Source organism: Callorhinus ursinus, unplaced genomic scaffold (genome assembly GCF_003265705.2).
Source record: "Callorhinus ursinus isolate GAN/ISIS: 27379988/994484 unplaced genomic scaffold, GSC_fseal_2.0 scaffold7, whole genome shotgun sequence".
NCBI classification, from domain to species: domain Eukaryota; kingdom Metazoa; phylum Chordata; class Mammalia; order Carnivora; family Otariidae; genus Callorhinus; species Callorhinus ursinus.
The window spans coordinates 60725964-60751361 of record NW_027397069.1 but is presented as its reverse complement, the minus strand read 5'-3'; the positions used below and the strand labels follow the sequence as shown (position 1 = coordinate 60751361).

At 39.5% G+C, this 25398-nt stretch overlaps 2 protein-coding genes and 1 long non-coding RNA gene across 12 annotated transcripts in view; 1 reads left to right on the top strand and 2 right to left on the bottom strand.

Moving 5' to 3' along the window:
• LOC141373123 (uncharacterized) overlaps nt 1–1599 on the bottom strand; it is a 97322-nt gene extending 95723 nt beyond the window's left edge. The window contains exon 1 of the long non-coding RNA XR_012378817.1: nt 1519–1599. This is a non-coding gene — a long non-coding RNA (uncharacterized lncRNA). The remainder of the gene's footprint in view (nt 1–1518) is intronic.
• Nucleotides 1600–1713: 114 nt separating this feature from the next.
• Nucleotides 1714–10337, top strand: RFXAP (regulatory factor X associated protein). 2 transcript variants are annotated; one of them, XM_025875256.2, is made up of 3 exons: nt 1714–2479; nt 6865–6972; nt 8864–10337. In XM_025875256.2, the coding sequence occupies exons 1-3, from the start codon at nt 1997–1999 to the stop codon at nt 8972–8974; spliced, it is 702 nt and encodes a 233-aa protein (XP_025731041.1). In that variant the 5' UTR covers nt 1714–1996; the 3' UTR covers nt 8975–10337. The 2 variants fall into 2 exon arrangements, with proteins under 2 accessions (XP_025731041.1, XP_073750744.1); XM_073894643.1 differs by lacking the exon at nt 6865–6972.
• Nucleotides 10338–19137: 8800 nt separating this feature from the next.
• Nucleotides 19138–25398, bottom strand: part of SMAD9 (SMAD family member 9) — a 74659-nt gene continuing 68398 nt past the window's right edge. For all 9 annotated transcript variants that reach the window (XM_025875305.2, XM_073894667.1, XM_073894666.1 and 6 more), the window contains one exon: nt 19138–22695. In XM_025875305.2, coding sequence (XP_025731090.1) covers nt 22552–22695 — 144 coding nt within the window. In that variant the 3' untranslated portion in view covers nt 19138–22551. The remainder of the gene's footprint in view (nt 22696–25398) is intronic.

The window sequence follows — 25398 nt, the reverse complement described above, 5'->3', positions numbered from 1 at the left end:
TGGCATGAATGTTGGCTGATATTTTTGTTTATATTGATGAGTAAGACAAAAGTGAAACAATGAAGATGTATGCCAGGACTTCACTTGTTCTTCAATGATGTAAGCAGCTACTTTGCTGAAATCATGATAGTTTTCATATACTGAAAGAATATTTCCTCAATTTTGGGAACCTATTGACAATGTGACAGTCACAGATCAAACATTTTAGGTTTAATCTTCATTAACACTTTTACTATCACTTTAAGTCTGAAGACAAATGACAATAAATCAAGCTCTGCTTTGTTTCATTTGACAGTTTCCATACTGTAAATACTCTCACCATGGCTGGTTTCAAGCAACCAATGTGACATCACCGAATGCAGATTGAGAAGAGATGTGCAGTATCACATCAAGATCTCCATAGTATTTCCACATACAGATACAATAGACATAAATATTCTTATAAGCGTGGCTAATAGTAAAACATTGGAAAACAATTAGAAAGTGATGAGTTTTGAGGTTTTTAACTTTTGTTTTTAAAATAATTTAATTGTTGATATAATTTAATTTTTAATAATGAAAGTGTTTAACCTCCAGCTCATTAAACTCCTGATATTTTAACAACTGGCTCTCATCAACCTGGTCCAGCACACCACTGACTGCCCCTTTCACCACTGAGAAAGCCAAAGCTCAGACAGGCTGTCACTAACTAGGCCTGGTCACACGGGACAGTGCCACCCAGGTCTGTCGAATTTCAAACTTTCTCCCATCCACTGTGCCTCTCTTTGAAATGTCGTTGGCGATCTACTCACACATCAACACCCAAACACCTTAATGTGAGTGGATTTATCATTGGCTGGACAGTCATTGCTTTCCTTAGCCACAGGTGGAATGCAAAACCCGACTAGGCAAGGGAGGCGGGAATACACGGAAAGAGCACAACTCCTTGAGAGTTTCGTTCAAGACCTGGCAGGATCGGTTCCCCCATGAGATTCGGTTAATTTAAGATTTAGCAACCAGCAACCGTGCAACAACTGGTAAAAATGATAGATCATTTATTGTTTTCTTTTTTCTGTTTGTCATTCATTGTTGCTCTTCACACATTTTCACTGTATTTAATGAAAACGTTGTTAAAGACTTACCTCAGCGGTCATAGCAAAGGACAAATATTAAAAATCAAATAAATAAGTTTCCAGGAGAGAAAGACAAATTTATCAACAAATCACTTAGCTCTCAATACAAATAGAACTTTGGCCCAAGTCTGGCCCACTCCTTCTCCAGTATATTATTTTCAAATGGGCCGCCTCTGCCGTTCCTGACTGCTAACTAGCGGTCCCAGGCTGTGACATCACCACATCCCAGCGTCACACCTCCCACTTCAGGCAGTTAGGGACAAAATATTATGATAATTAGCGTCCGAACGACACAAGTCACAAAATCGCTCAGGAACAATCCTAATTTACGCTGTGGAGTTCCAGTTCACAAGTGTTTTGAAACGTTTTAAACACAGTAGGTTTCAGCAAAAAAGCGCCGTCTTACCGAGCGCCCCGGCCGCTTCACCTTCACACACACACACAGCCTCCGCAGCGGCGGCGGCGCCAGCGAAGCGCTACGCCTCCCGCCAGCGCCAGAGCCGCGCTTGCGCAGTCAGTTCCTCCGCTGGAGGCTCAGCCCCGCCCCTCAGAGACGCCGAGTTCCCCGAAAGGCACCCGGCGTGGAAACGCTCGCGCGCAGGCGCAGTCGCGCTGCCTTCGCGGAGCTGGAGATTTTTTTTTTCCTGTCGCGGGTCCTGGGTCTTTGGTTTGCGAAGTGCCGTTGGGCCCTGCAGGTGCTGAAGGGCTGGGGTCGTGGACCCCCATAAGGTGTCAGCAGCACGGAGGTGCAGGGTGTTGTCGAGGGTGTGGGGCCGGGAGCTGCCAGCGGCGCCCTCCGCCCCGGGGCCCCCGCCCCTCCTCTGGGCCAGGCCCCGGCTCCAGCCCCCGTCCCGGCCCCGGGCTCGCAGTTTACTCTGCTGGTGATGCACCCCTGCGGAGGGCAGGACGACTCTGCGGCCGAGGGCGTCCTGAGGCAGACTCCGGCCCTGGGGGACGGCGCCGGTGCAGGCAAGCCCATTAGGTACCTGTGCGAAGTGGCGGGGGCTGGCGAGGAGGAGGCAGGAGAGGACGAAGCCGACCTGCTGGACACTTCCGACGCCCCAGGGGGAGGCGAGAGCACCGCTAGTTTGGAGGATCTGGAGGACGAGGAGACCCACTCTGGGGGCGAGGGTGGCAGCGGGGGAGCCCGGAGACGGGGCAGCGGCGGGGGCAGCATGAGCAAGACCTGCACCTTCGAGGGCTGCAGCGAGACCACGAGCCAGGTGGCCAAGCAGCGGAAACCTTGGATGTGCAAGAAACACCGCAACAAGATGTACAAGGACAAGTACAAAAAGAAGAAAAGTGACCAGGCCCTGAACTGCAGTGGGTCCGCCCAGCCTGGCAGCGCGGGAAACGTCAGACTGGAGGTATCAGACCTTAGCTGGGGTCTTGGGGAGTGGGAGGTGGTTAGAAGAAACTCCACTCTTACTGCGAACCGTATGGGCCAGGTTGCTGGGGCTGGACTTGTGGTTGAGAGTGAGTGCTTGTCCTAAATTAAAGTTTATAAACACATGTGCAAAGCCTTAACAGTTCTGTTGCATCCTTGTGATGGATGAATAAATGTCAGTGGAAATGATGTGATATACATCAGCAGATCTGTCATTTCAAAGATCTGGGATATGGGCTGGAAGGACAGATAGTAGGTGATTGAGCTGGTTCATCGCCAAAGGAGGAGGCAAAGAGACTTAGGAACCTACATGAAATTGTAATTTGGAGAAGGTAATCTCTTCCTGATTTCATTACCCTATCCACAGCATACTGTTATCAGTACCCCTATTCTTAGTAAGCTGTTCTTAGTACCCCATGCTTAGTACAGTGTTCTTAGTGTCCTGTTCTTGGTTAATCTTATTTACTCTGTCAGTAATTCTATTCTCAGTAGCCTCATACTTAATAGACCTGTTCTCAGTACTCTCATGCTTAGTACCCTGTACTTTTAATACCTTGTTCTCAGTATACCTGTTCTTAGTACCCTGTTCTCACTAGCCCGTTTCTTAGTGCCCCTAGAAAAGAAAATGGAATAATAATGGGGTGTAAGTCTCAGGAAGATTTTTGCAATGTTTGATTTGAACTGGGTTGAAGGTTAAAGCCAGTGCTTTGGTGTTGGACTTCTGTCTACAAATCCTAATTCCAAATCCAAATCATTTGCTGGCTGTGTGGCCCTGAACAGGTTATTAAACTCTTAAGCTCAGCTTCTTCATCTGTAAAATGGGTATTAATAATTAATATTAATATTAATACCTGCTTCATAATGTTGCAGTGAATATGTGAGATATTCCATATTGAGTGTTCACACAGTGTGTAGCAGATAGTAAAAGTCAGGAAATCTTAGCCACTATTGTCATTATTAGTGGTATACTTTGAAGTTGTTATAGATAAGCAGATGTTTCATCCTGTGTGCTTTCCTCCTTTTAATAAAAGCTATAATCCCGCAGTACATTTTCATTGAAAAATTGAATCTTGTTAAAAATGATCCAGAAAATTTTTTAAACCGAAAGCTATCCTAGTATGTATTCTAAAACTTTTTAAATTTCTTAGTTTTTGCTGGACTTGAACAGCTGCCTCATTGCTAAAATTTTAGACTTTGGAATTGTTACAAATGTGATGTTCTAAATATTTTTAAAATTTATAGTCATCAGCATGTCACAATTCACACTGATTAGGGTCTGCTTTTATCCCACGGATTCTTAATCTGTTTAGGGTAAAAGGACTTATCTGAGAATCTGATAAAACCTAATGAACCTTTTTCCCAGAAAAATACACATAGGTAGGTAGGTATTTAATTTTGCGTACACATTATAGAGTTCAGGACCCCTGTGGATCTTAGGTTTAAAACCTGTATTCACATCCTTGTAAAATACATTTTATCAAATCTTGAATTACAAGTAATTATGGAAATAAGCATCTCACTTATTACAGAATGAAAGTTAGTAAGGGTCATTGTTCTCTGTACATTCCAAATTCACATCAGAATTCTTCACAGAGGGAGAATATACTTCTTTTCAAGAAAAGAAGTACTTTATCTATAGCTACCTTCTTTTAACTGTCCAGTTTTGCATCTACAGTTTGAGGAACATGTATAAAAGGCAAATAGATACTGAATTAAGTCTCCCCTTCCCCCTCCCACAGAAAGGATTTTCCTATTCTAAAATAATTTGCTTATTCTAAAATAATTTGCATGACTTTTTTAGGAAAGAGAAGTAACTCTTATAAGCAAAAATTAATACCCTGCTATACCATTTGTCTTATGTTATGGGACACCTGACCAGTTCTGAGGAGATTTCCAGAGCTGTCTTTGTCGAACTGAGTGTAAAGAAAATAACCAGCGGTTACCATCGGGATATAATAAGGGCCAACTGTATAATATTACTTTAGTAGTGGAGAGGAGGATAGATCATTATAGGCTGAGATACTCTGGAAAGGTTTTGCAGAGAAAATATAACTCAGTATATGCCAGAAAGGGTGGCTAATAGTTTAAGTTTAATCAGCTAAGTTTCTTATATGCCAGGCACTGTGCTAAGCTGTAAATGGAGTCTCACACCCTTCAGCAATGCTACATAGATGCTATATTTTACATGCATGGAAACTAAGGCACAGAGAGGTTCAGTAACTTGGCCTAGGTCATACAGCCAGCAAGTATTCAAACCCAGGCAATCTGATTCTAGAGCCTTCACTCTATCCCCATATTATACTGCTTCCTTAAAATTTTGGTAGATAAAAGAAAGAGAAACACATCTTAGTAAAGAAAAGGAAGTGGGAATACAGAAGACACTTTTGGGAAGAAGCAAGGGGACCATTCTAACTAAAGCAGAATATTTAAGTGGAAAATTCATGGAAAATAAATTCGGAAAGGGAATTTGTAGCCGGTTTCTGTATGGTATTGAATGCCAAGCTATAGGATTTGGGTTTGGAGTCTTCAAACGAAGTTTCTAATTAGGAAGTAACAGGGGCTGTACTCCTAAGGCCTGTAGATTTAGAGATTCTTTAGGAGATCATTATAGTAGGACTGATAAGTGGTGATAGGGGTTTTCTGTAGTGTGAAAAGCAAGATTAGAAATTAAGGTATTTAAAATCATTTACATAAATCAAGTTAAATAAGGAACAAATGTATATGACATTTAGTCCATGCATCTAAAAAATATGCTATAGGAGAGACACATAAAGGAACTAGGAATAAAAGAATAGACTTATGGGAGTAATCATTATCCTTAAATATCTAAAAGGCTATCATTTGGAAGAAGCAGTAGGTTTATTTTGCATAGTTCTATGTAACGAGGACTTTTAAGTAAAAATCACAAGAGATATATATTTCAGCTCAGTCAAAACAAAAGCTTACCTAAATGTTGGATTTATTTAAAACTAAACGGGATGCCTCAAAAGTTGGTAAACTCCTTAGGGCAAAAGGTGTTGAAAATTTTTGAAAAGGGAATCCCCAAATTGTAGAAGTTTGGACTAGCTGACTCAAGGTTATTTCTACTACAAGTTTCTGTGATTTTGTGACATTAACATTGTGAATCTGCATAGTGCTTTATTTGGGGTTGTGAGAATATAGGGTACCCTGCCATCAAGTCAGTTTCGTGATTCCATTTCTTGTGCAAATAAAAATGAAACTGCCACACATAGTTAATCCTATGGGGAGAGAGGAAGAAATTATTTTTGTTTCCTTTGGGTATCAGAATGCTCTTTTCAGAGTTTTGTTTGTTTTTGTTTTTACATTTCGCGGTCTAAAATGTTTAGGGATTGAACATTTTTGTCTCATTGGGCTGATAAACTTCCCATAATGAAAGAGAGAAAGTGGATATTCTAAGAGAACTCAGAGGCCAGGAGAGAGAGGTCGAGAGAAGAAAACAGCTTCAGTAACCATCTAAATGAAGAGCAAAGAGAGAAGAGTCAATTTATATATGACATGGCTTTATGGTAAAACATTTATAGTTTTGTATTTGCTTAGTCAGCATTTTTGGATGTGATCAGTATTGTATCGTGGTTTTGTAAGAGTCAGAATATCTCAGTTAACTACAGTATTTAGTTATGCCAGGAAAATTGCGAATACTTAAGATTCTGTCAAGGAATCGGAGATCCGTATTTGGCAGTTAGGGCTGCTGAGTTTGTTTGGGTAAGGATGTCTCAGAGCATGGTTTTCATTTTAGGACGGTGGTAGGAGATTATTTATACCAGTGCTTTCCAGTCTTTTCAAAACCAGTTTGTCATTTTCTTCCTAGTGACTTCCAAATTTTGAAAACTTTGTCTATCAGTTGCTTCTTTAATATTTTACTGTCTACCCCCCTGTTTAATTGTTGCTGTTAACTGGACAAAAAACTATCAAAGTGTCTCTAGCAATATGTAAATTGCCTTTGAGTTTATGTCTTCCATCCAAAGGCAAGCAAACTTTGTTTTGGCCTGGAAAACTTCATCTAAAGAGAATGTTCAATTTCCACTTGGCATTTTTTGTAATATTGAAAATAGCTCCCAAGTAACTCTTTTCTCCTCCCACCTCTGCCTCACTATTGATTTTGAGAACTTCAAGAGACTGGAGATCTGAGGTTGGAAACTGTGGAGGGAGAGGGAGTGAGGAGTGTTCTATAAAATTAACTGCCAACATTTTATCTATGAGGGATTTTCCTAAAGTTTCACAGGGACTGGGCAAGAAGGAAGAGAAGCTGAGGACCCATTCATTACATCATTGAAAGCGTACAATAACAGATTATTATATTATGTTAATTGTTAACCCTGTTTGCATTTTTATCATTTATCCCAGGAAAGTACAGATAATATACTCTCCATTGTTAAACAAAGAACAGGAACCTTTGGGGATCGTCCTGCAAGACCTACTCTTTTAGAACAAGTGTTAAATCAAAAAAGACTGGTAAGTATCTGTAAAGTACTTACAAATTTATTATCAGAAGTTGTTAAAATTATTTAGATTTTTGAGATTTTAAAATTTGCTCAGCTGGTCATCTGTTCCTCTGCCGGTACACACTGGAATCTCATAATGCTGTCCCAAGACAAACCTTTATTCCTGACTAAACCTTGAATATCTGAATTCTGTGGTTTATGGAAAAATGCGTTAGTGATATGGAAGTAGAATGACACCAACATTTAATAAGGATCTCTATTCTAAATTTGCTAGAAGGCATCAGAATTCAATCAGAAAAGGAGAGATTTTTCAATAAATATGGAAATAATTGGGTAATAATTTTAAGACAAAAAGAATTTATCATGTCACTATACATCAAACTAAATTCCTGATAAAGATGTTTAAAATTAAAATTAAAAAAAATTGAATTGAGACTTAAAAATCTCTTTCTAGCTTAAATAGAATTACAAAGAAATGAATACTGTAGTCAAAAATGGTGGTAAAAATGCAAACTTCAAACTAACATATAGGAAAAATATTTGCAACCCATATAAGACACTAATAGTTAATGTGGTTGACATTTTTAGTTTACAAAATAGTCATATAAATTGATGAGGAAAAAATGTTGGCTTCAAGTACATTGCAAAAAATATAAACAGGAATAAAACCAGAAATGCTACCATTAAATGATGTGAAAAGGTATTCAACATCAGTAAAAATCACAATAAACAATACAACAAATGAAAATTATTTAAAAGACATCACAGTGATGTTGGGGGTTTCATGAAATGGGCACTCTCATTCTGTTGGTGGTATCGTATATGTATCAGACTTCTAGAAAGCGGTTGGGCAGTGGTATCAGGAGTCTCTAAAATGGTCATCCCTTCAGCTCAGCAGGAAATAAACCCTATATATGGATAAAGTTAAGCATAAAGATGTTGCCAGAACTGTAATTATCACAAATAGTAAAATAGTAGTTAAAACAACCTAAATGTTCAAGTTTTATAATAGCTGAGTAATTATTGTGCATTCACTTAATAGAATATTGGTACATCTTTACAAATAATTTTTTATTTAAGTATAGTTGACAATGTTTTAAACAAATAACTAGAAAATGTACTGTGCTCTAATGTTAAGTTTTAAAATCAGTGTTTAATGATAGTATTTCCACCTTGCTTGGTTTATCTTTTTTAATTTTGGGGGACCAAAGTTTTTTTTTTTTCCCTCATCAATTTATAGAAGTATTTTATTAAAGTAAAAGCATATTAACTATAGTCTGTTACGTTTGTTATATGACTGTATTTAGAAATGGTAGGTGTACAAAACTATTTTTTTTAGATCAGTCATATTGTCTTTTCTGAAATTTTTGTAATGTGCTAATACTACTTTTATTAATACCTGTATACACACACACACACACACACATTCTTTTTAATTTCTTCAGAAAGACTTAATAGGCTAGTGGGAGAAATTGAATCCTTACATGGATTTCCAAACTGGCATCCAACTGCTATTTTCACGTGTGGCCCCGTTTCATATCCTTGTTTTTCTTGCTGTAATCCTGGGCCAGTGCTATTCTAGGCTGTTTGCCCTTATGAGATAGTATATATGCTGGCATAACATAAAGCATTTCCTTTGTGTACAAAGTCACCGATAAGATTAGCTTCACCCATTACTTTAGGTTTTAGTATTTTGATGTATGACATCAGATTTTATTATTATTAGTTTGCACTTTAACACACTGCATCAGGTGCAAGTGTAATTCAATTCAGGCACGTTTTGTTTTGTAAGTGTATTGTGCCTTGTATAGAGACATATCAGAGTAATTTTATAGCATGAAGACAATCTAATCCCATAAGAATAATGTTAATAAATATATTTTTTCTTTTTTCTTTTCAAGTCATTACTAAGAAGTCCAGAAGTGGTGCAATTTTTACAGAAACAGCAACAACTATTAAATCAGCAAGTTTTGGAGCAAAGACAGCAGCAGTTTCCAGGAACATCAGTGTGAAGGAATTTATCAAGAAGATCCACATGTTTTTTATTTTGTTATAGAAGATGGACATATTTTTATAATAAAGATAAATGGGGTTAGATATGCCAGTAAAACATAAACAGTCATTTTCCTGTAAATGTATGTGTGCATTTGGGGGTAACTAAGTATTGCACTTTGTGCATCTAATCCTTTCAGATTACTATGAATTTGAAGAAACAGCTTACCTTTCCAAAATAACATTTAATTACAATTGTTTTTTTAAACAAAGTATTCCTCTTCAGTCATCGTTACTGAAGGTAATGAAGCAGTTACTTTCTGTGGAAGTCACAAAGTTAATAGATATTAATTTTTGATCATTTAGTTCAGTGGTTCTTATCAAGGGGCAGTCAGAAATGGATGAACATGTTTTTGGTTGTCACAGTGATCTTGAAAAATCCTGGTTTTTAGTGAGTGGGTCAGGAATCCTAAATGTTCTACAGTGTCTGGAATGGCCTTTCACAACTAATAATTATTTCACCCACAGTGTTAATAATCCTCCTCTTAAGAAACACTGACAGTTGTGATGCCACTTGTGATGGTAAAATGTAGTTGGGGCACCTAAAATTGGGTTCTTGAAATAACTTTTTCTTTACAGTTAAGACTGGAGCTGTCAAAGAGGTAAGCGAATTTTAAATGTATAAGGAAAATGATCATTGTTAATTATCTGTGAAATTAGGATGTGCGTTTCTTTTCAGAGATGTGCTGGTAAAACCTAGGAAAGGGGTTAACTAAGTACACTGGAATGAAAGCATCTCCTAAAGTTGGCCTCCCATGTTACCTATTAGTGTTCTCTCTTTTAAAGCAGACTCGTGTGTTGAACTTGTGTACAGTATAGATGTATCTCATTCCACCAGTGTCAGGACAAAAACGATTTTTTAATATGAATTTCCTTTTCAAAAAGAGATTCTGAAAGTAAGAACACTCCAGCATTTTGTCAATGTTTTTAAAAATTGAGCCAACTTAAGATCGTGTTATTCCTAAAATAATGTTCAAAGAATGATGATAGGTAATCTGGATGGGTACTTTTTTCTTGTATTGTCTCCTAGGAAAACTTTTAAAAGGCAAACCTTCCAATAAGAGTAACAAATCAAATGTCAAGAGAGTATTTCCAATGTTAGATAATAAATTTATGTCTCTTAAATGTAACTGTGCAAAAATGTGTTCATTTCTTGGGTTTTAAGCCCTGAAATATATATCAAGTTAAACTTAGTCAAGGCTGTTCTAAGAAGTACTTAAGGAGAGAAAGAATCTTTTCATCTTTTATGTGTGTTTTGTACCTGTGTATCTGTGCAAAACCACAGATTTTACCAAAATTATTAAAGTCCAGTTGTAGACCTTTCAGTTGTCTGATTCACTTATTCTGTTTAGTTTTTTCATTCTGGATGCAAAGGAATTCATTTACACTTGTTATTAACTATTCTCTTACTCATGGTGTTGGAGCTTTATTGAATCCCTACAGTATAATTTTTATAGTGGAAAAAAAAAATCAGGGGCGCTGGGGTGGCTCAGTCAGTTAAGCATCTGCCTTCAGCTCAAGTCATGATCTCAGGGTCCTGGGATCAAGTTGCACATTGGGCTCGCTGCTCAGTGGGGAGTCTGCATCTCCTTCTGCATGGTTAGCCTTGGGAGGGGGCAGAGTCCAGGAGGAGACATGAGGATGCTTCTGGGGTTTTGGTATTACTCTTCTTGTCCTATATGCTGGGTATGCATGTGTATTCTCTTAATGAAAGTTCAGCAAGCTAAACATTTTATACATCATATACATGTGATTTTTACATTTTTCCGTATTTTGTATGTCAATTTTTTTTTTTTTGAGACTATGTCGGCTACCCTTGCAGCTCATTGAGACCACGTGAGTAAGTTAATGGCCAGTAGGGTAGAAGCAAAAATGATGTGTGCAACTTCCAGCTAGTGCCCTCTAAAAGGAAGCAGGCAGCCCACTTTCCCCCTCCCTCTATCTTGCTCCTTAGAATGTGGACCAAGCAGCAGATCACCTGTAAGCCAAATGTGGGTAATTCACTGAGGATGAGGGAACAAGAGAGAAGGAAGCTGTGTCCTTGGATGGCCTCAAGGAGCAGAGCTACCATCCTAGCTGGAAACCGACCACCTGCAAGAGAAATGGAATATCCTGTGTCTGCCATGATCATTATGATGTCTTCGTTACATGCAGCCAAACTATAGCCTAAATAATACTGCAGGTGAAACTATATCCTAAATAATACTGCCGAATGGCATTAAAGATTTGGCATACTGGAAGCCAGGACTCTCTAATTCTGCATTCTGCAGTTACGTGACACTATTTCGTGGGGCTCAACCAGCCGTCATAGTAGGAAAGATGTATTGCAGGCTTGATCTCGGGTTCATTTAGTGGAAGAAGAGGACGGTATTAGGATGCTTTTGAGAGAGTGCTTTCAGTAACAGTTCAGGCTGAGCAGAGGAGAAACGAGGCCAACAAGGAATGGGGTTTTCTATGAGATTGCCAACCAAGTGTCAGAAGAATGAGCAAGCAGGAGATATTTAAGCTAGGAAACTAGCAGTACTCATCACAATGGGTTAGCGATGGCCCCAATGTTATTACACTCCATAATAACATATGTTTCAGTAAATCAAGCTCTTTGAAATCTTATAAGACCATTCCCAGGCTTCTACTTAAGTGTGATTCAGAGGGGTGGGTAAACAAGCCTGCAGGATTTAATGACAGAAACATCACTCCAGGAGGGCTCACTTCAGGGAGAAACCCAGAGGGATTTACTTCAGCTCTTCAGCTCATCAGCTCATCAGCTCTAGAGTATTGCAAAAACTTGCTAAAAAGTGATAACAAAAGAAAGAAAACTAAAAAATAGATCTTTTGCTTCCAAAGTAGTTAATCCAAACTACTGTGGAGAAAGAGAAGACGACTAACCAGATGGTTCTCAAAAGAACAGTCAATGACAATATTGGCCAAAAATTATAAATGGTCTATAGTCAAAGACTTAATTATGAATAGGCAAATGCGAAAGTTTCTAACAATCTTACCAAAAATTATATATAAAGATATACACACATACAAGCTTGTATACAAAACTGGGAGTTGCTTCCATAAGGCAAAATTGGGGCACTGATGATGTAGAGTAGCAGAATGGGGGCGGGGTTCAGTGGTTAGGAGACCATTGTTTATCAAATAATCCTTTGTACTGCCTGAATTTTTACTAGTGCATGGATAAGTTTTTCAAAAATGTTTTTATTGCAAACTGAAATCTTGTTACAAATTAAGAAGAGTACTCTGTTTATGCTTTTTTTCTTTGCTTTCTATTTCAGTTTACAGGAAGAAATGTTTTTACTAATAAATCTTCATTTCTATATATATAGTGCAGTTTCCCCCTGGAGTTTCCTACCATCCATTCTGAGGCCCACATGTAAACTTCCCTCCCAGAGGTGCATGAAGAAATAGATTATAATCTAAAGACAGCATGACAGAATGATTTTCTAGCGTTTTATAATTTTCTAGCATTTTATAATTTTCAAAAAACAATTCCAGCCAGCAGTTTATAATTTTCTAGCATTTTATAATTTTCAAAAACAATTCCAGCTACTTACCCTTCTGACAATCCCCTAGAGTATGCACAACAGTTATTTTGTAGATGCAGAAGCAAGCTTACAGAGGTTGTCACTTGCCCAAGACTGCACAATTAGCTGTATTCAAAACCAGGACTTCTGACTCTAAGTTACTTACTGCACACTGTTGTAAGTCGTGTGAGCCGTGTATGTAATCATGGCGAGGCCAGTGCAGTTTTAATATGGACTTCACATTTGACAGTAAATGCACTATCATAAATAAATAAAGCCTTTGTACACTAAGGAATGTGTTTAAAAAAGACAAATATTACTTACACCCTAATTATATTACTTTAGAAAGTACTTCCATGTGCTAATTCATTTGAACCTCAAAAATGGTAAGTATTGTCCCTGTTTTTGGATGAGGAAAGAAACTCAGGAGAAGTGACTTGTAAAACAGGTCTGTTGGATGCAGAGCCAAGACTTGAATTAAATCTTGTTTCCAAAAATGATGCTCTGCCCACAGTAGAATGTTGTTGCTAAAGTAGGAGCTAACACTTCTAAGTGCCTGGTTTCAAACACAGTAGGCACTTCAATGTATGCTAATTTTTTTCAAGTTTCTGTATGCACACATATAATTTTATATAAATACATCAATGCCATCATATTGTGTATACTGAGGATTTCTGGTTTAGGTTCTCCCTTTTGTTTCATTTTTTGGCTTCCCACCCTCAGTCTTCCACGTACTGCCCACCTTCCAGTATGTCAACAACCTAGCATGTATTCTTCCTTATGTTTTGTAAATCTTAAACACATAGGCACACATATAGCAGCTGTCAATTACATAAAAATGTGGGCATATTTACATGTCAGCATATTACTTTTTTATGCTCCAGTACTGTGTAGATCGAAGTCCCCCCAAGTCACTTCTATAGCTCTGATTCATTCTTTTAGATGGCTCTAGAGCATCTCATGATAGGAATGTGTCATCACATTCAATCATTCCACTGTTGATGGCATTCACTTGGTGTCCAGTTTTCGGCCACTATGAACAATGCCACCTCCCTGTAGTGTATCCGTATGTATTGGTAGGTACTGGTGGTTCAACGGCCTTGGAATAGATTCTCATAATTGTTGGGTGGAGGGAAATATATAGATAATGTGTTTTCTTTAGATGTATTTCTTTCCCCCAAAAAAAGCTCTAGCACTGCAAATGTCTACTAGCAACAAGGGAGAATTTCTTTCCCTCCTATCTTTGCCAACAGCAATTACTGTTCTTTGTTAACTCTTCCTTGATAGATATGTACTGCTAATTGTTACATTTATTAACATTTCTCTGAATAGTGGAAAATTTGAGTACCTCTTCATACATGCTTGTTCATTATTTAGATTTGTTCTTCTGTGAATCAACTAGTCATATATTTAGGCTCCCCTTTTCTACTCAATGTGCAAAAGTCTGGTGAATATTATAAAAATTAACCCTGTCTTGGGCGCCTGGGTGGCTCAGCCGTTAAGCGGCTGCCTTCGGCTCAGGTCATGATCCTGGAGTCCTGGGATCGAGCCCCACATTGGGCTCCCTGCTCAGCGGGGAGCCTGCTTCTCCCTCTCCCACTCCCCCTGTTTGTGTTGCCTCTCTTGCTGTGTCTCCTTCTGTCAAACAAATAAATAAAATCTTTTGATAAAAACCTGTAATTTTTTCAAAAGGTTTTTTTTGAGAGAGAGAGAGAGAGAGAGAGAGAGAGAGAGAGAGAGAGTGCATGAGTGGGGCAGGGGAGGAGCAGAGGGAAAGGAAGCAGCACACTCTTTGCTGAGCAGGAAGCCCAATGCTTCCCAAATCTAAAATTTGCCAATTTACTTCTTTTGTGGTACTTTGCCATACAAGGTTTTAGTTTTTGTATAATTTAACATATCTGATACTTCTTTTGTGGCTTTTGGGTTTCCAGGGTTGGTTTAAAAGATCCAATTTGGGATTTCAAATGATTGTTGATTTATAATTTCCTGTTTCTTTTTCTAGAATTAGAAAACATAATTAGTACAGGTATTGTCAAACTGTCCTAAGTTCTTTTGTGTAATTGACATGGAAAATTTAGTATTCTTTTCTCATTGTGACTCCTTCGGCTCATTTTCTTTAGCTATGAAAATGAATATTATAATCATAACAGATACTGTTGAATGACACATACATTCACCTGTTTTCAGATAGCAATTTATTAAAAAAAAAGATAGTGATTTATTTTAAAATGGGCTGAACTGCCCCACTATAGAAAAAGATCTGATTAAAATGCTGCTTTTATTAAGTTTTAAAGTTAACAAATGTTTTTAAAACTATCTTAGTGAAGATATTTGAACTGTTTAGTAATTAGATGAGTTAATCTCATCTCCTCAGGACACGGACTACTTTCCCCAATTTCCTAACATTTATTACTTACCCTCCAAATAATCATTTGTATTATTCTAAAGCATTAGAGATTAATGGTTTTTTGCTATTGTATACTGCAGCAAAATAAACAAATCTTCCCTCTTCATAGCTTTAGCCTAGTGATATAGAAACGCATACAGCCTTTCTTAAGATGTGAAAAACAACCAGAAGAGAAGTTATGACTAGTGAGATTTTGTTTTCCTCTCTTATAATTGCACCTTGTATCATTTACAGTCCTCAGATTGGAGACCACAGTCAGCACTAATAAGATTTTATATCAATTGCCTTTGAAGATCTAATAACAAACAGGATATATTAATAGTATTATATTAATTAATATTAAGCATTTGCCAAAAATGTATTACTACTTATTATAATTATATAAAAATACACGTACATACCTGAACTTCCCCATCATGTTGATTAGGATCATCTGTGGGGGGATTGTAACTGGAACAGCATCATTTCCTTCAGAAAGTGAGGGAATCGGAGTCTTACAGAAATCAGTATTTTTCTAAGATCATCAAGAGTTGTCTGCTACTATGAAAACTCAGGTTTGTTTTTAGCAGGGTAGTGCTCAGAGACCGTTTTTTTCCAGGCTCCTATTATACTTACAAAGCTGGCCTTTTCTTTCTAAAAGAGACTTCATGGGGGGGGGTGTGTGCCTGGGTGGCTCAGACAGTTAAGTGACCTACTCTTGGTTTCAGTTCAGATCATGATCTCAGGGTCATGAGATCCAGCCGGTGTCCGGCTCTGCGCTCAGCATGGAGTCGGCTTGAGATTCTTCGGCCTCCTTCTCCCTCTCCCTCTGCTCCTCCCCTTGCTCACACTCCCGCTCTCCAAATAATTTTTTTTTTAAATAAAATAAGGGGCACCTGGGCGGCTCAGTCAGTTAAGCGTCTGCCTTCGGCTCAGGTCATGATCCTGGAGTCTTAGGATCGAGTCCCACACATCGGGCTCTCTGCTCAACAGGCAGTCTGCTTCTCCCTCTGACCTTCCCCCATCTCATGCTTTCTCTCTCTCTCTCAAATAAATAAATAAAATCTTTAAAAAATAAAATAAAATAGACTTCATGGCATGAACACCCTTTGGGCTAGTGAGTGGACCCCTGCGTCCAGGAAAGTGAGAAAAAGCCAAGCATTCCTCTCATATGGAGGTACCCTTTTCTCTTCCTTACACTGAAACGATGTGTTACTATGTTTCCTGGGTCTTTTCTATTTCTCCTTCACACCAGTGAACAGCAACAGTTGAAATTGTCCTATACTCACTAGCCCCAGACATTTGCTGCCTGTAAATAGGGCATAAAGTCCATCCAATATCTTATTTCTCGAACACTTTCGGCTTTGTCTGTAATTGGGCAATGACTACAGTCCCTGCCCAGGACGGGCATTGCCTATTCTAAACCAGTACGAGAACTTAAAACTGAGACACAGGGAGCAACTCTCAGGTGCTCACTTTGGAGAGGAAGGCTGGGTGCTTTCTGACCAACAAGCACCCGGCCCTGAACTCTACTAGATGCAAGCTGAGGGTCAGATGCTGGGGTCACCAACACATCAGCGAAGGGACAGCAGTGTCCTCAGAAGCCAGTGCTACCTTCCTGTCTACACTGTACCCTCGCTGGGAAGTGGAATAGCTCACCTCTGCTATTAATAATTGGAAGCAGGAATTGATCTCTTTCGAGCAACCAAAATAGCAAGCCTTCCCACGTAGTCTAGGAGAGAGATGTTAAGTATTTTGAACAGAGATCTCCTACACAGCTGATGTACTGGCAAATCATCTCGAGCCAGGATACTGACCAGAACCAGAGTAGCAACCATACAATGATACATGGGAGGTGCTCTCAAATAGGCATGCCTGCACTTTGTGAGAAGCAGCAACTCTCACCTGAGGCCTCCTGATGAATCAAAGACAAGGTCTCATCAACATTCCAAACAGAAGAACGACGGTGAGGACCACCGGTTCCGTTATCCAACACACCACACACACCACCTCAAAGCATGAGGGCTTAAAATAACCACCTTTTTGTTGTTGTTGCTCACAGGCTGTGGGCTGGCTGAGCTCAGCTGAGGGGTTCTGGTGGTTGGGCTTGGGGTGTCTCATGAGGCTGCTTACAGAGGGGAGCACAGCTGGGGTTGGTACACTCAGGGTGGCCTCAGTCCTCCAAGCAAGACTTGTCAAACTATGACACCCTGCCCCAGGCCGAAGCCGAAGCACAGCCTGTTTCTGTTCTGCCGCAGGCCAAGAATAGTTTTTACATTTTTAAATGGTGGAAGAAAATCTAAAGGAAAACATTTCATGACATGTGAAAAATATTGAGATTCAAATTTCGGTCTCCATAACATTTTACTGGAGCCCGGCCCCGCCCCGCTCACTGTTCGCATACTGTTTACAGCTGCTTTGGCAGGGCAATGCTAGAGCCACATCAGAGTTCCTTAGGCTTCTTCCTAATCTTTACCGAAATTTACATTTTGAAAAGAAGTACTTGGAATAAAAACAATTGTAATTGTTTAACTGTCAAAGCTACCTTTCTTTGCTACTGCAGTGCAGCTGAGAATCTATTTCCAAACCAAATCATAAGCAGGTTTCTCTTATCCCACCAGCTACAGCATGCAATTGGAGGCTTGCAATTATTTTATTTCAAAGAGGAGAAATGAGGGGCGCCTGGGTGGCTCCGGTTATGGTCCCGGGGTCCTGGGATCAAGCCCCAGGTCAGGCTCCCTGCTCATGGGGAGTCTGTTTCTCCCTCTGCCTCTTCCCCCTGCTTGTGCTTGCTCTGTCTCTCCAATAAATAAAATCTAAAAAAAAAAAAGGAGAAATGAAATACACGCTGATTTTTTAAAAAGGGGAATTGGAAACAAATACCATTTCTGGTTTTACAATACGAACCCCAAATGCCTTTCTAAACAACAGCCGGAAAACGATGACCATGAATAGATACAATCCCGTCCCTTAAAGAACTCCGTCTGGCAGACAGTTGGACAAGTAAACAGTGTGGTGCAGGAATTAATAACTGACCATTGAGGAGCACAAGTATGATGGCAGCACAGAGAGCAGGCACCCAACCTGGCTTAGGAAGGTCTTGGGTGACTTGCTCAGGGAACTGATGGGAAGGAAGACAGGCTGGATTGGCCCAGAAACCTTCCCAGGTAGCCCCCTAGGGCCTGATGGAGAGCAACCAGCCACAACCAATGATGCACTGACCTTGACTGGCGTACTCGTTCATCTTCCTCCACAGAGTTGTAAATTCCTTTAAAGGCAGAAACTGTGTTGTCATTTCATCTACAGTGCCTGCTGTGTATCTACAGGGGCTGATGCATTAAGAACCACCTGATAAATGAATATGCACAGGTTTCTAGGATGAAAATATCTCTTCTCTAAGATAGGTTACTGTTTAAAGACCATGTTGTATGTCTATGCCATGATATATTAAAAAAAAAAAAACTGTACTAGTGAGTGTTTGAAATGCCAATACCAAATATTAGAGTCAGGAACAGGATCGGGAACCATGAAGATGCAAAAGCAGACAAGACATAATCAATGTTCTCCATAAACTCACAGCTTAAACGGGAGGTCTCACAATCCCCGCCTACGTCTGAACCAGAATAGCCTTTCATTTGTTTATAGTTTGGAAGTCAACAAATACCTCTTTTGAATAAAGGGAGCATTTCTTTAAAAAATTAAAAATACAACACCACAAATGTTCTTGGTCAAGTTAATGAGAAGGTTAAGCTTTCTTGAAATAGTTACATATTTTCCCCCTCCATTTTAAGACTAAAAGGAAATGGAGGGAATTGAGAACTTCCTCCTGGATTTTATCTTACTTTTTCCTCACTAGTCATCTTTAGCGCTTTTCCTGATACTTAATATATATGTACAATGAACAGATGTTTACAATAATAAAATTGTTCTTTCCTGTATGTTGCAATATCACTTAATATTTACCACTCTCCAGAAAAAAAGCTTCTATGCATATCCTCTCTAAAATTACCACAAAATATCTCCAAGATTTTATACTTAATGCCAGGGATACCAAGATGTTTAATTCAAAACCATTACCTAATTTCTGTATAGCATGTTAGATTTTAAAAGCATCTCATTTTCAAAATAAGATGGTTTAAGATCACCTTAAAGACCCATATACAATGACCTTTCTATGATGTTTGTAGGGAAAAATGAGCCAGAACCATATAGGTACAGTACTGTTTATTATAAACAATCACATAACAGTATAAGTGTGCATTTGAAGGATAATTGAAGCCTAGATATGACCATCAAAAGCATTACTTAAATAGAAATGGTTTCTTTTCTTGTTGGTTTGTGTTACATCAATTTGAACATATGTCAGGATCCCCTAGTCTTGTCATACAGTTCAACTGCTAAATCATAACAGGGGAAGACAAATTTGGAATGCACGTTATAGTTTGCTTTAGTTGTTGAATATACATACCAAATATTCAGGACACATTCAAAGTTAAGCAGGTGCTTAAAGTCTAGCAGGTAATACTTAGAAAATGCTTTTGTTGTTGCTTCTAATCCCTTAGAAGACAATGAAAAGGGGATTCTAAGTGCTAGTGCTATGTTGTTGTTCAACTTTTCCTGATTATACTGAATGTAAAAAAAAAAAAATAAGGTAAATGTGTTGAAAAGTGACATCTTTATAGTTCCAAAGCACTGGCAGATAGTAAAATATCATCTAACTAAAACAAACTCCTCACATCTCAATTTTTAAACAGGAAAAGAACAGAAAACAGGCTTGAACAACACCACAAATGTTCTGGGTCTTCAGAGCAGGCCAAAACGTTGTTCCGTATTGCACGACCCTTGTCCATGGCAACCTTAAAAATGTCTGGCATTGTTGGTGCCTTTAAATGGCTTAGCATGTCCACTTTGCTAGTTATCCTATAAAGGAATGTTATTACATTTTGGGGGGATTGTCCATCTAAAGGAATGAATGCTACATGAACAAATGTGGAAGTCTGAAAGAAAATGCTACATTACAACTTTGGACAATTCCTGCCAGCAAAAATGTTAAAAGCCTGATGAGAATGTGACTAGTTACAGTGACCGAAGGGTTAACTTTTCTGAATTTCACTCCTATCCTAATGCGGACTTTTGGTGAGACAGGACCGGTGATGATGCAAATGTACCCCACTTTAATCATTTGTTTTTTAAAGGAGTAACACAGGCTCGCTGGAATATTTTGTCCAGGTTTTACCAAACCTGCATGAACATCCAGGTTTGTTAACTTTTTTTAGTGTAATTTATAAGTGACCAGTTATGATTAATTCTGTAAAGGTATAAGGTTATCAGAGGATGAGTTTGAGCATCTGTGAAGAGATCCAGAAAGCTGTGTTAGGTCTCTGGAGCAAAAACCATGTATATTTATGCTCTCACAGAGCTGTATTCATGTGAGGAAGACTCACCGTATTAATGCCGTTTCCAAGAAAAGAGAAATGGGAAAAAAAACTGGAAAACAGGGAAGGGGAGAAAACAAACAACTTTGGGGCACTGAAGAAAAGTAGAATTTCTCCAAGGAAGACTTCATCTCTTACCTGATTGCTCAGAAGAGAAGGGAAGTAAGTTTCAAAATAGAGATAATTAAGAAATCAGTTATATTTTTTCGAGCGAAAGAAAGATCGTAGGTTTGGTTTTGTTTTAAAAGTTGTGAAACATGAAGATGTCTACACAGGTTTACTAACAAGACTCTCAGCTCCAGAGTCTGGGGCTGTCTCTGGTTTACATTTGATTCCACAGTACCTAACACTGTACCCGGCCTGTACAGGGGCACAATACGGAGTTGAACCAATGAACTACGGGGTTTTCTAAACACTAAATGGACCACCTAGTTTTAACGTAGAATGTACTATTTTCTATTGCATATATGAAAGTTTCTATTAGATAACACTAGTCCTTACAAGAAGTGACAGTAGGAGCTCACTCGTATATATCTTTTTCACAGGATCATGTCTACCTTGAATACAATTTAATGAGAAGCAACTATTGTGTGCACTAATGCTAAAAAGAGTTGAGACAGAATGCATAAATGAAGAAACCTCTTGGATTACTGAAGTACCGTCTGTTACAAGCATAATTACCTTCTTAAATTATACATTTTTAAGAGGGTGTGAAATATTTTTTGAAGCAATGCAGTGTTTAGTGGGTGAGAACTATATATATATATATATGCATATACATATATATATATATATACTTATATATGAAAGTACCTAGAAATGTGGTGAATTATCCTCTCCTCTATCATCCAAGAGTAAATAAGAACAGGTTTTTAATACCGTACATATATATTTTAAATGTCCCACTCTTCAGTACCACTGTTCCCCAGAAATTATAGGGGTCACGAAATTATTATTTTACTTGGGAAGTTATTTCCAGGTATGAGGCTTCAGCTTTCTAAGAGGCTACCAGCTGTGACCAGCAGATCGAGACACTAAGTTATATAACTCATAAATTCGACCCTAGCAATGTGTCCAGATTTTCCCAAAGGCTTCACCACTGTTTTAGTCATCTGTAAATAGTACGTGCCAACATGTAGGGGAAAGGAGGCAAAAGGAGTGCCCTCGCCACGAAGTCTTCCAATGGGAATATGAGAAGGTGTGATTAAACATACGATGCTTTCGTCCAGCCCGCTTACTTTACTGCTTTTTCCCCACCTACGATTTACACACACGGTCCTTTAGCTCACTATGCAGACTCGGACATCGCCAGATTGCTTGACTGGAATAACCGGGAAAACAGGGGCCCGATTTCCGACGTGGAGGTCTCCCTGGGTGATTCTTGGACGAAGTTCTGGTCTTATTTTGCAATTTGGGAACACAGCTTATTTCATGCTATTTTCATATGAATCTTCCCATGTATCAGACTCATTATTTTTATTTGTACAGTGGTAGATCATGAAGCAACATGACTCCCAGCTTCACAGTCTCTTTTCCAATCACAGTTTAAATCTGTTTCAAATGTACCATTAAAATCAGCACAACAGTCCAGTTATAGGTATTTCAACTTGGGAAATAAAATAATTTACGTGACTTATCTTACAGAATTAATTTTACAAGCTTGGTGTGTGTGTGTATTTTTTCCTTCTTGCCAATAGCACTAAAAGTGAGACTGTTTAAATGTTACGGGTTTGACTGCTTTCTTTTGTCTGAAAGTGTCACTTTCTCTAGTGCTGCTAGTACCCTGATTTGTAAGATATAAACAGTTTTGATATTTTTCTGGTAGGCCACACAACATGCCTTATAATGACACGGCTGACTATCGCTGCCTTTTTTTTTCTGCCAACATTTTTCAAATTCTATTGACGCAATTGCCTTTCATTTATTTCCTCCCACAAAAGAAGCCGCTTCTTCGTATAGCATAGGCATGAAAAACCTGCTTTTCTAATCACGTTGTACTGGCATCAGGTTGACTAGAAATTCTAGCACAAAACAACTGGTGATAAAAAATATGAATAGTATATATTATAAGTATTTACATTATGTACTTAGAAACTTCAGTTAATTGCAAATCTGAAATGCTATATAAGCCACTGCCTGCAATAGCATCTATTCTATAGAAATGTAGGTTAAGACATGACTGGCTGTTAAGACACTGAAGAAATTGGGTTATGTGGAGAGCCCATCTGAGTCAGAACTTTGTCCAACCACTGCAGTGGTCCATGAAGATGAATTTCAATCCAGCAGGGGGTGCTCGTGACATCCTGGCGATGATACTCAGCTCCCCAGCCCTGGAAAGCAAGAACAGAGCCAAGAGTGATGGGGCCAGACTTTTGGGTCAGTCTCTAGAGGTGTGAGACAGGTGTCCGTGCACAAAGAGCCCACACACCAGAGCAGCTCCTGAGACCCGGGAGAACGTGGACTCCACCTTCCTGTAAGTACAGGACAATTTTTGCATCAACCAGACACCCAAAGATGAGTCCAAATCAAAGGATTCCCTCTGAGCTCACAGCTCAATACATGGACCTCGAGTGGTCTGGTCTCTAGTCACATTGGAAACACTGGCAAATCGTTTTGTCTTCCACAAGGGAAGGAGCCTGACTTTACGTTCAATCCCTTCCTGCTGAAGACAGTGTTTTGCACAAAACAGATGCTCACTACAGACAAGTGAGTGGATCTGAAAGGTGTAAAGACAGAAGTGAGGGTGCTCTTGATTATTCAGGGTTGGCTAACAAAGCGTGTTTCTCCTCTCTCTCTTTTTGGCTCACTTTTAGCAATTTCCCATTTATTACCATTTGTGGGAGAGACAGTAAAAATAAATAAAAAATAAATTGGTCTTTTTTCTCTGTATGTTATACAGCAGCGACAAGTAATTTTTAGAAAATGAAGAGACATAACACATCGCTGTTATTGGGAACAGTGATTATCTGTAGTTCTTAAAAAACTGGATTTCAACACAACCACGCTGCCTGATCACACTTTACAGTCGTGACCACAAGCCTCAAGTGCGTCTCTGATGCTACCTGCAATCGAATGACACTCTCCCGGTCCCTGTGCTCTCCCACTACCCCCCCACACCCCAAATGACTGCTCACTCCTGCTTCTGTTCCCTAAAACGGCTAACACCTACTCCCCAGTCTGGTTGCGAATGATAACCTTTTTTAAAAAAAAATACTTATTTAAATTCAATTTAGTTAACATATACTGTGTTATTAGTTTCAGGGGTAAAATTTAGTGGTTCATCATCAGTTGCATATAACGCCCAGTGCTCATTCCATCAAGGGCCCTCCTTAATGCCCACCGCCCAGTTACCTCATCCCTCCCCCTCGCCCCACCTCCCCTCCAGCAACCCTCAGTTTGTTCAGAGTTCAGCATCACTTATGGTTTGGCTTCCTCTCAATTTTCATCTTATTTTAACGAGACATGAAGCAATCAGAAGAGTTTCCACAGCACCTGCGCCAACATACTCAGCCTTTCTACTTCTCACCACAGATTAATTATCCATCTTCCAAATAAGCCAGTCCATCCAGTTGTTCATAAGGCTCTACTGCCTTCCCAAGGACATCATTCCAGCAAACCTTCCCATTGTCTCCTGCAATATTTTGTTTTCTGCTGGATCATTCCCATCAACATAGGAACATGCTGAAATATCTCCCATCTTCAAAACACTTCACTTGGCCCTACCACTCCCACCACTTACTGCCCAAATTTTTGACCCCCTTTCTAGCAAAAACCCTCAAATGAGTTGTCTGTACTGGCTGTATGGACAATTCCTCTCCTTCCATTCTCTCTTAATTCCATTCTGATCAGCATTTAAACCCCAGCCTTCAGTGAAACTATTCCTGCTAAGATCAAAAAGGTCCTCTACATGCTAAAATTAATGATCAGTTCCCAGTCTTCCTGTTCCTTAGGCAGTACGTGATCCAGTTCGTCCCCTCTCCTCCTCAACATACTTTCTTCTTTTGGTTTAAAGAGCAACTTACTTTTTACTTAGTTTTACTACGACATTGGTTACTCTTTCTCAGTTTTCTTTTCTGGTTCTTTCTCTTTCCCCCTATCTTCTAAGGTTGAAGTGTCCTAGGGCTCCGTCCTAGAAGCCCTGATCTTCTCTGTTAAACTCACAGTATTGGCAACTCCATCCAGGCTCATGGATAAGTACTGTGCAAACGCTTACAATTCCTCAACTGAATCTCCAGCCCAGCCCTCTCTCATTAAATCCAGACTCGTACATCTAACTGTCTGCTCAGCATCTCCGCGTGGATGCGTGTCAAACACCACAGAGTTATTCTCACTAAAACTGAAATCTTAATCTTCTATCTACACCTTACCCACCTGTATCTTCTCCCTCCCGGGTGGAGGCAACTTCATCTCTCTAACTCCTCCTTTCACTTACCACCCCCCCCCCATGGAATCCACCTGTGCAACTCAGAATCCTTCCCCTTCTTACACCTTCTATGAGGATGCTCCTCCTACTGGGCGCAAACTTCAACTCTCATCTGAATACTGCAATGGCCTCCAAGCTGGTCTCAAAGGCTTCCATCCTTGCCTGCAGAGTATCTGCAACCCACATAGCAGCTATAGTGATCCTTTAAAAATACAAGTCCGATTATGAAATTCTCGGCTCAAATCCTTTCAGGGGCTCCCCATCTTGTTAGAGTAAAAGCTGAAATCCTTGCAGTGGATCTCATCCCCCCACCTCCACCCCCGGCTCCCTGACTCATGCTCCTGACTCCGGCACCCTGGCCTCCCCGCTCCTACAAATGCCAGGGGGTAAGCTCTTGCAGTATGGTTTAACCTTCCTCCGTGTCTGCTGCTTTCCCTCCACATACCCTTATGACTTAACTCCCTCGTCGCCTTCAAGTCCCCACGGGGGCCCACCATACCCATCTTTTTAAAACTTGCAACCTACCCCTACGCCAGCACTCCAATTCCCCATATCCTGCTCTACATTTCTCTTTCCATTCACATTCTTTATTAGAGCTGTTGTTTAGTCC

Excerpts from the sequence above, each read along its gene's own strand:
- RFXAP (XM_025875256.2), top strand. The coding sequence starts at position 1,997 with ATGCACCCCTGCGGAGGGCAGGACGACTCTGCGGCCGAGGGCGTCCTG. Across the intron at positions 2,480-6,864 it reads CGGGAAACGTCAGACTGGAG|GAAAGTACAGATAATATACT; the intron begins GTATCAGACCTT and ends CATTTATCCCAG. Across the intron at positions 6,973-8,863 it reads TGTTAAATCAAAAAAGACTG|TCATTACTAAGAAGTCCAGA; the intron begins GTAAGTATCTGT and ends TTTCTTTTCAAG.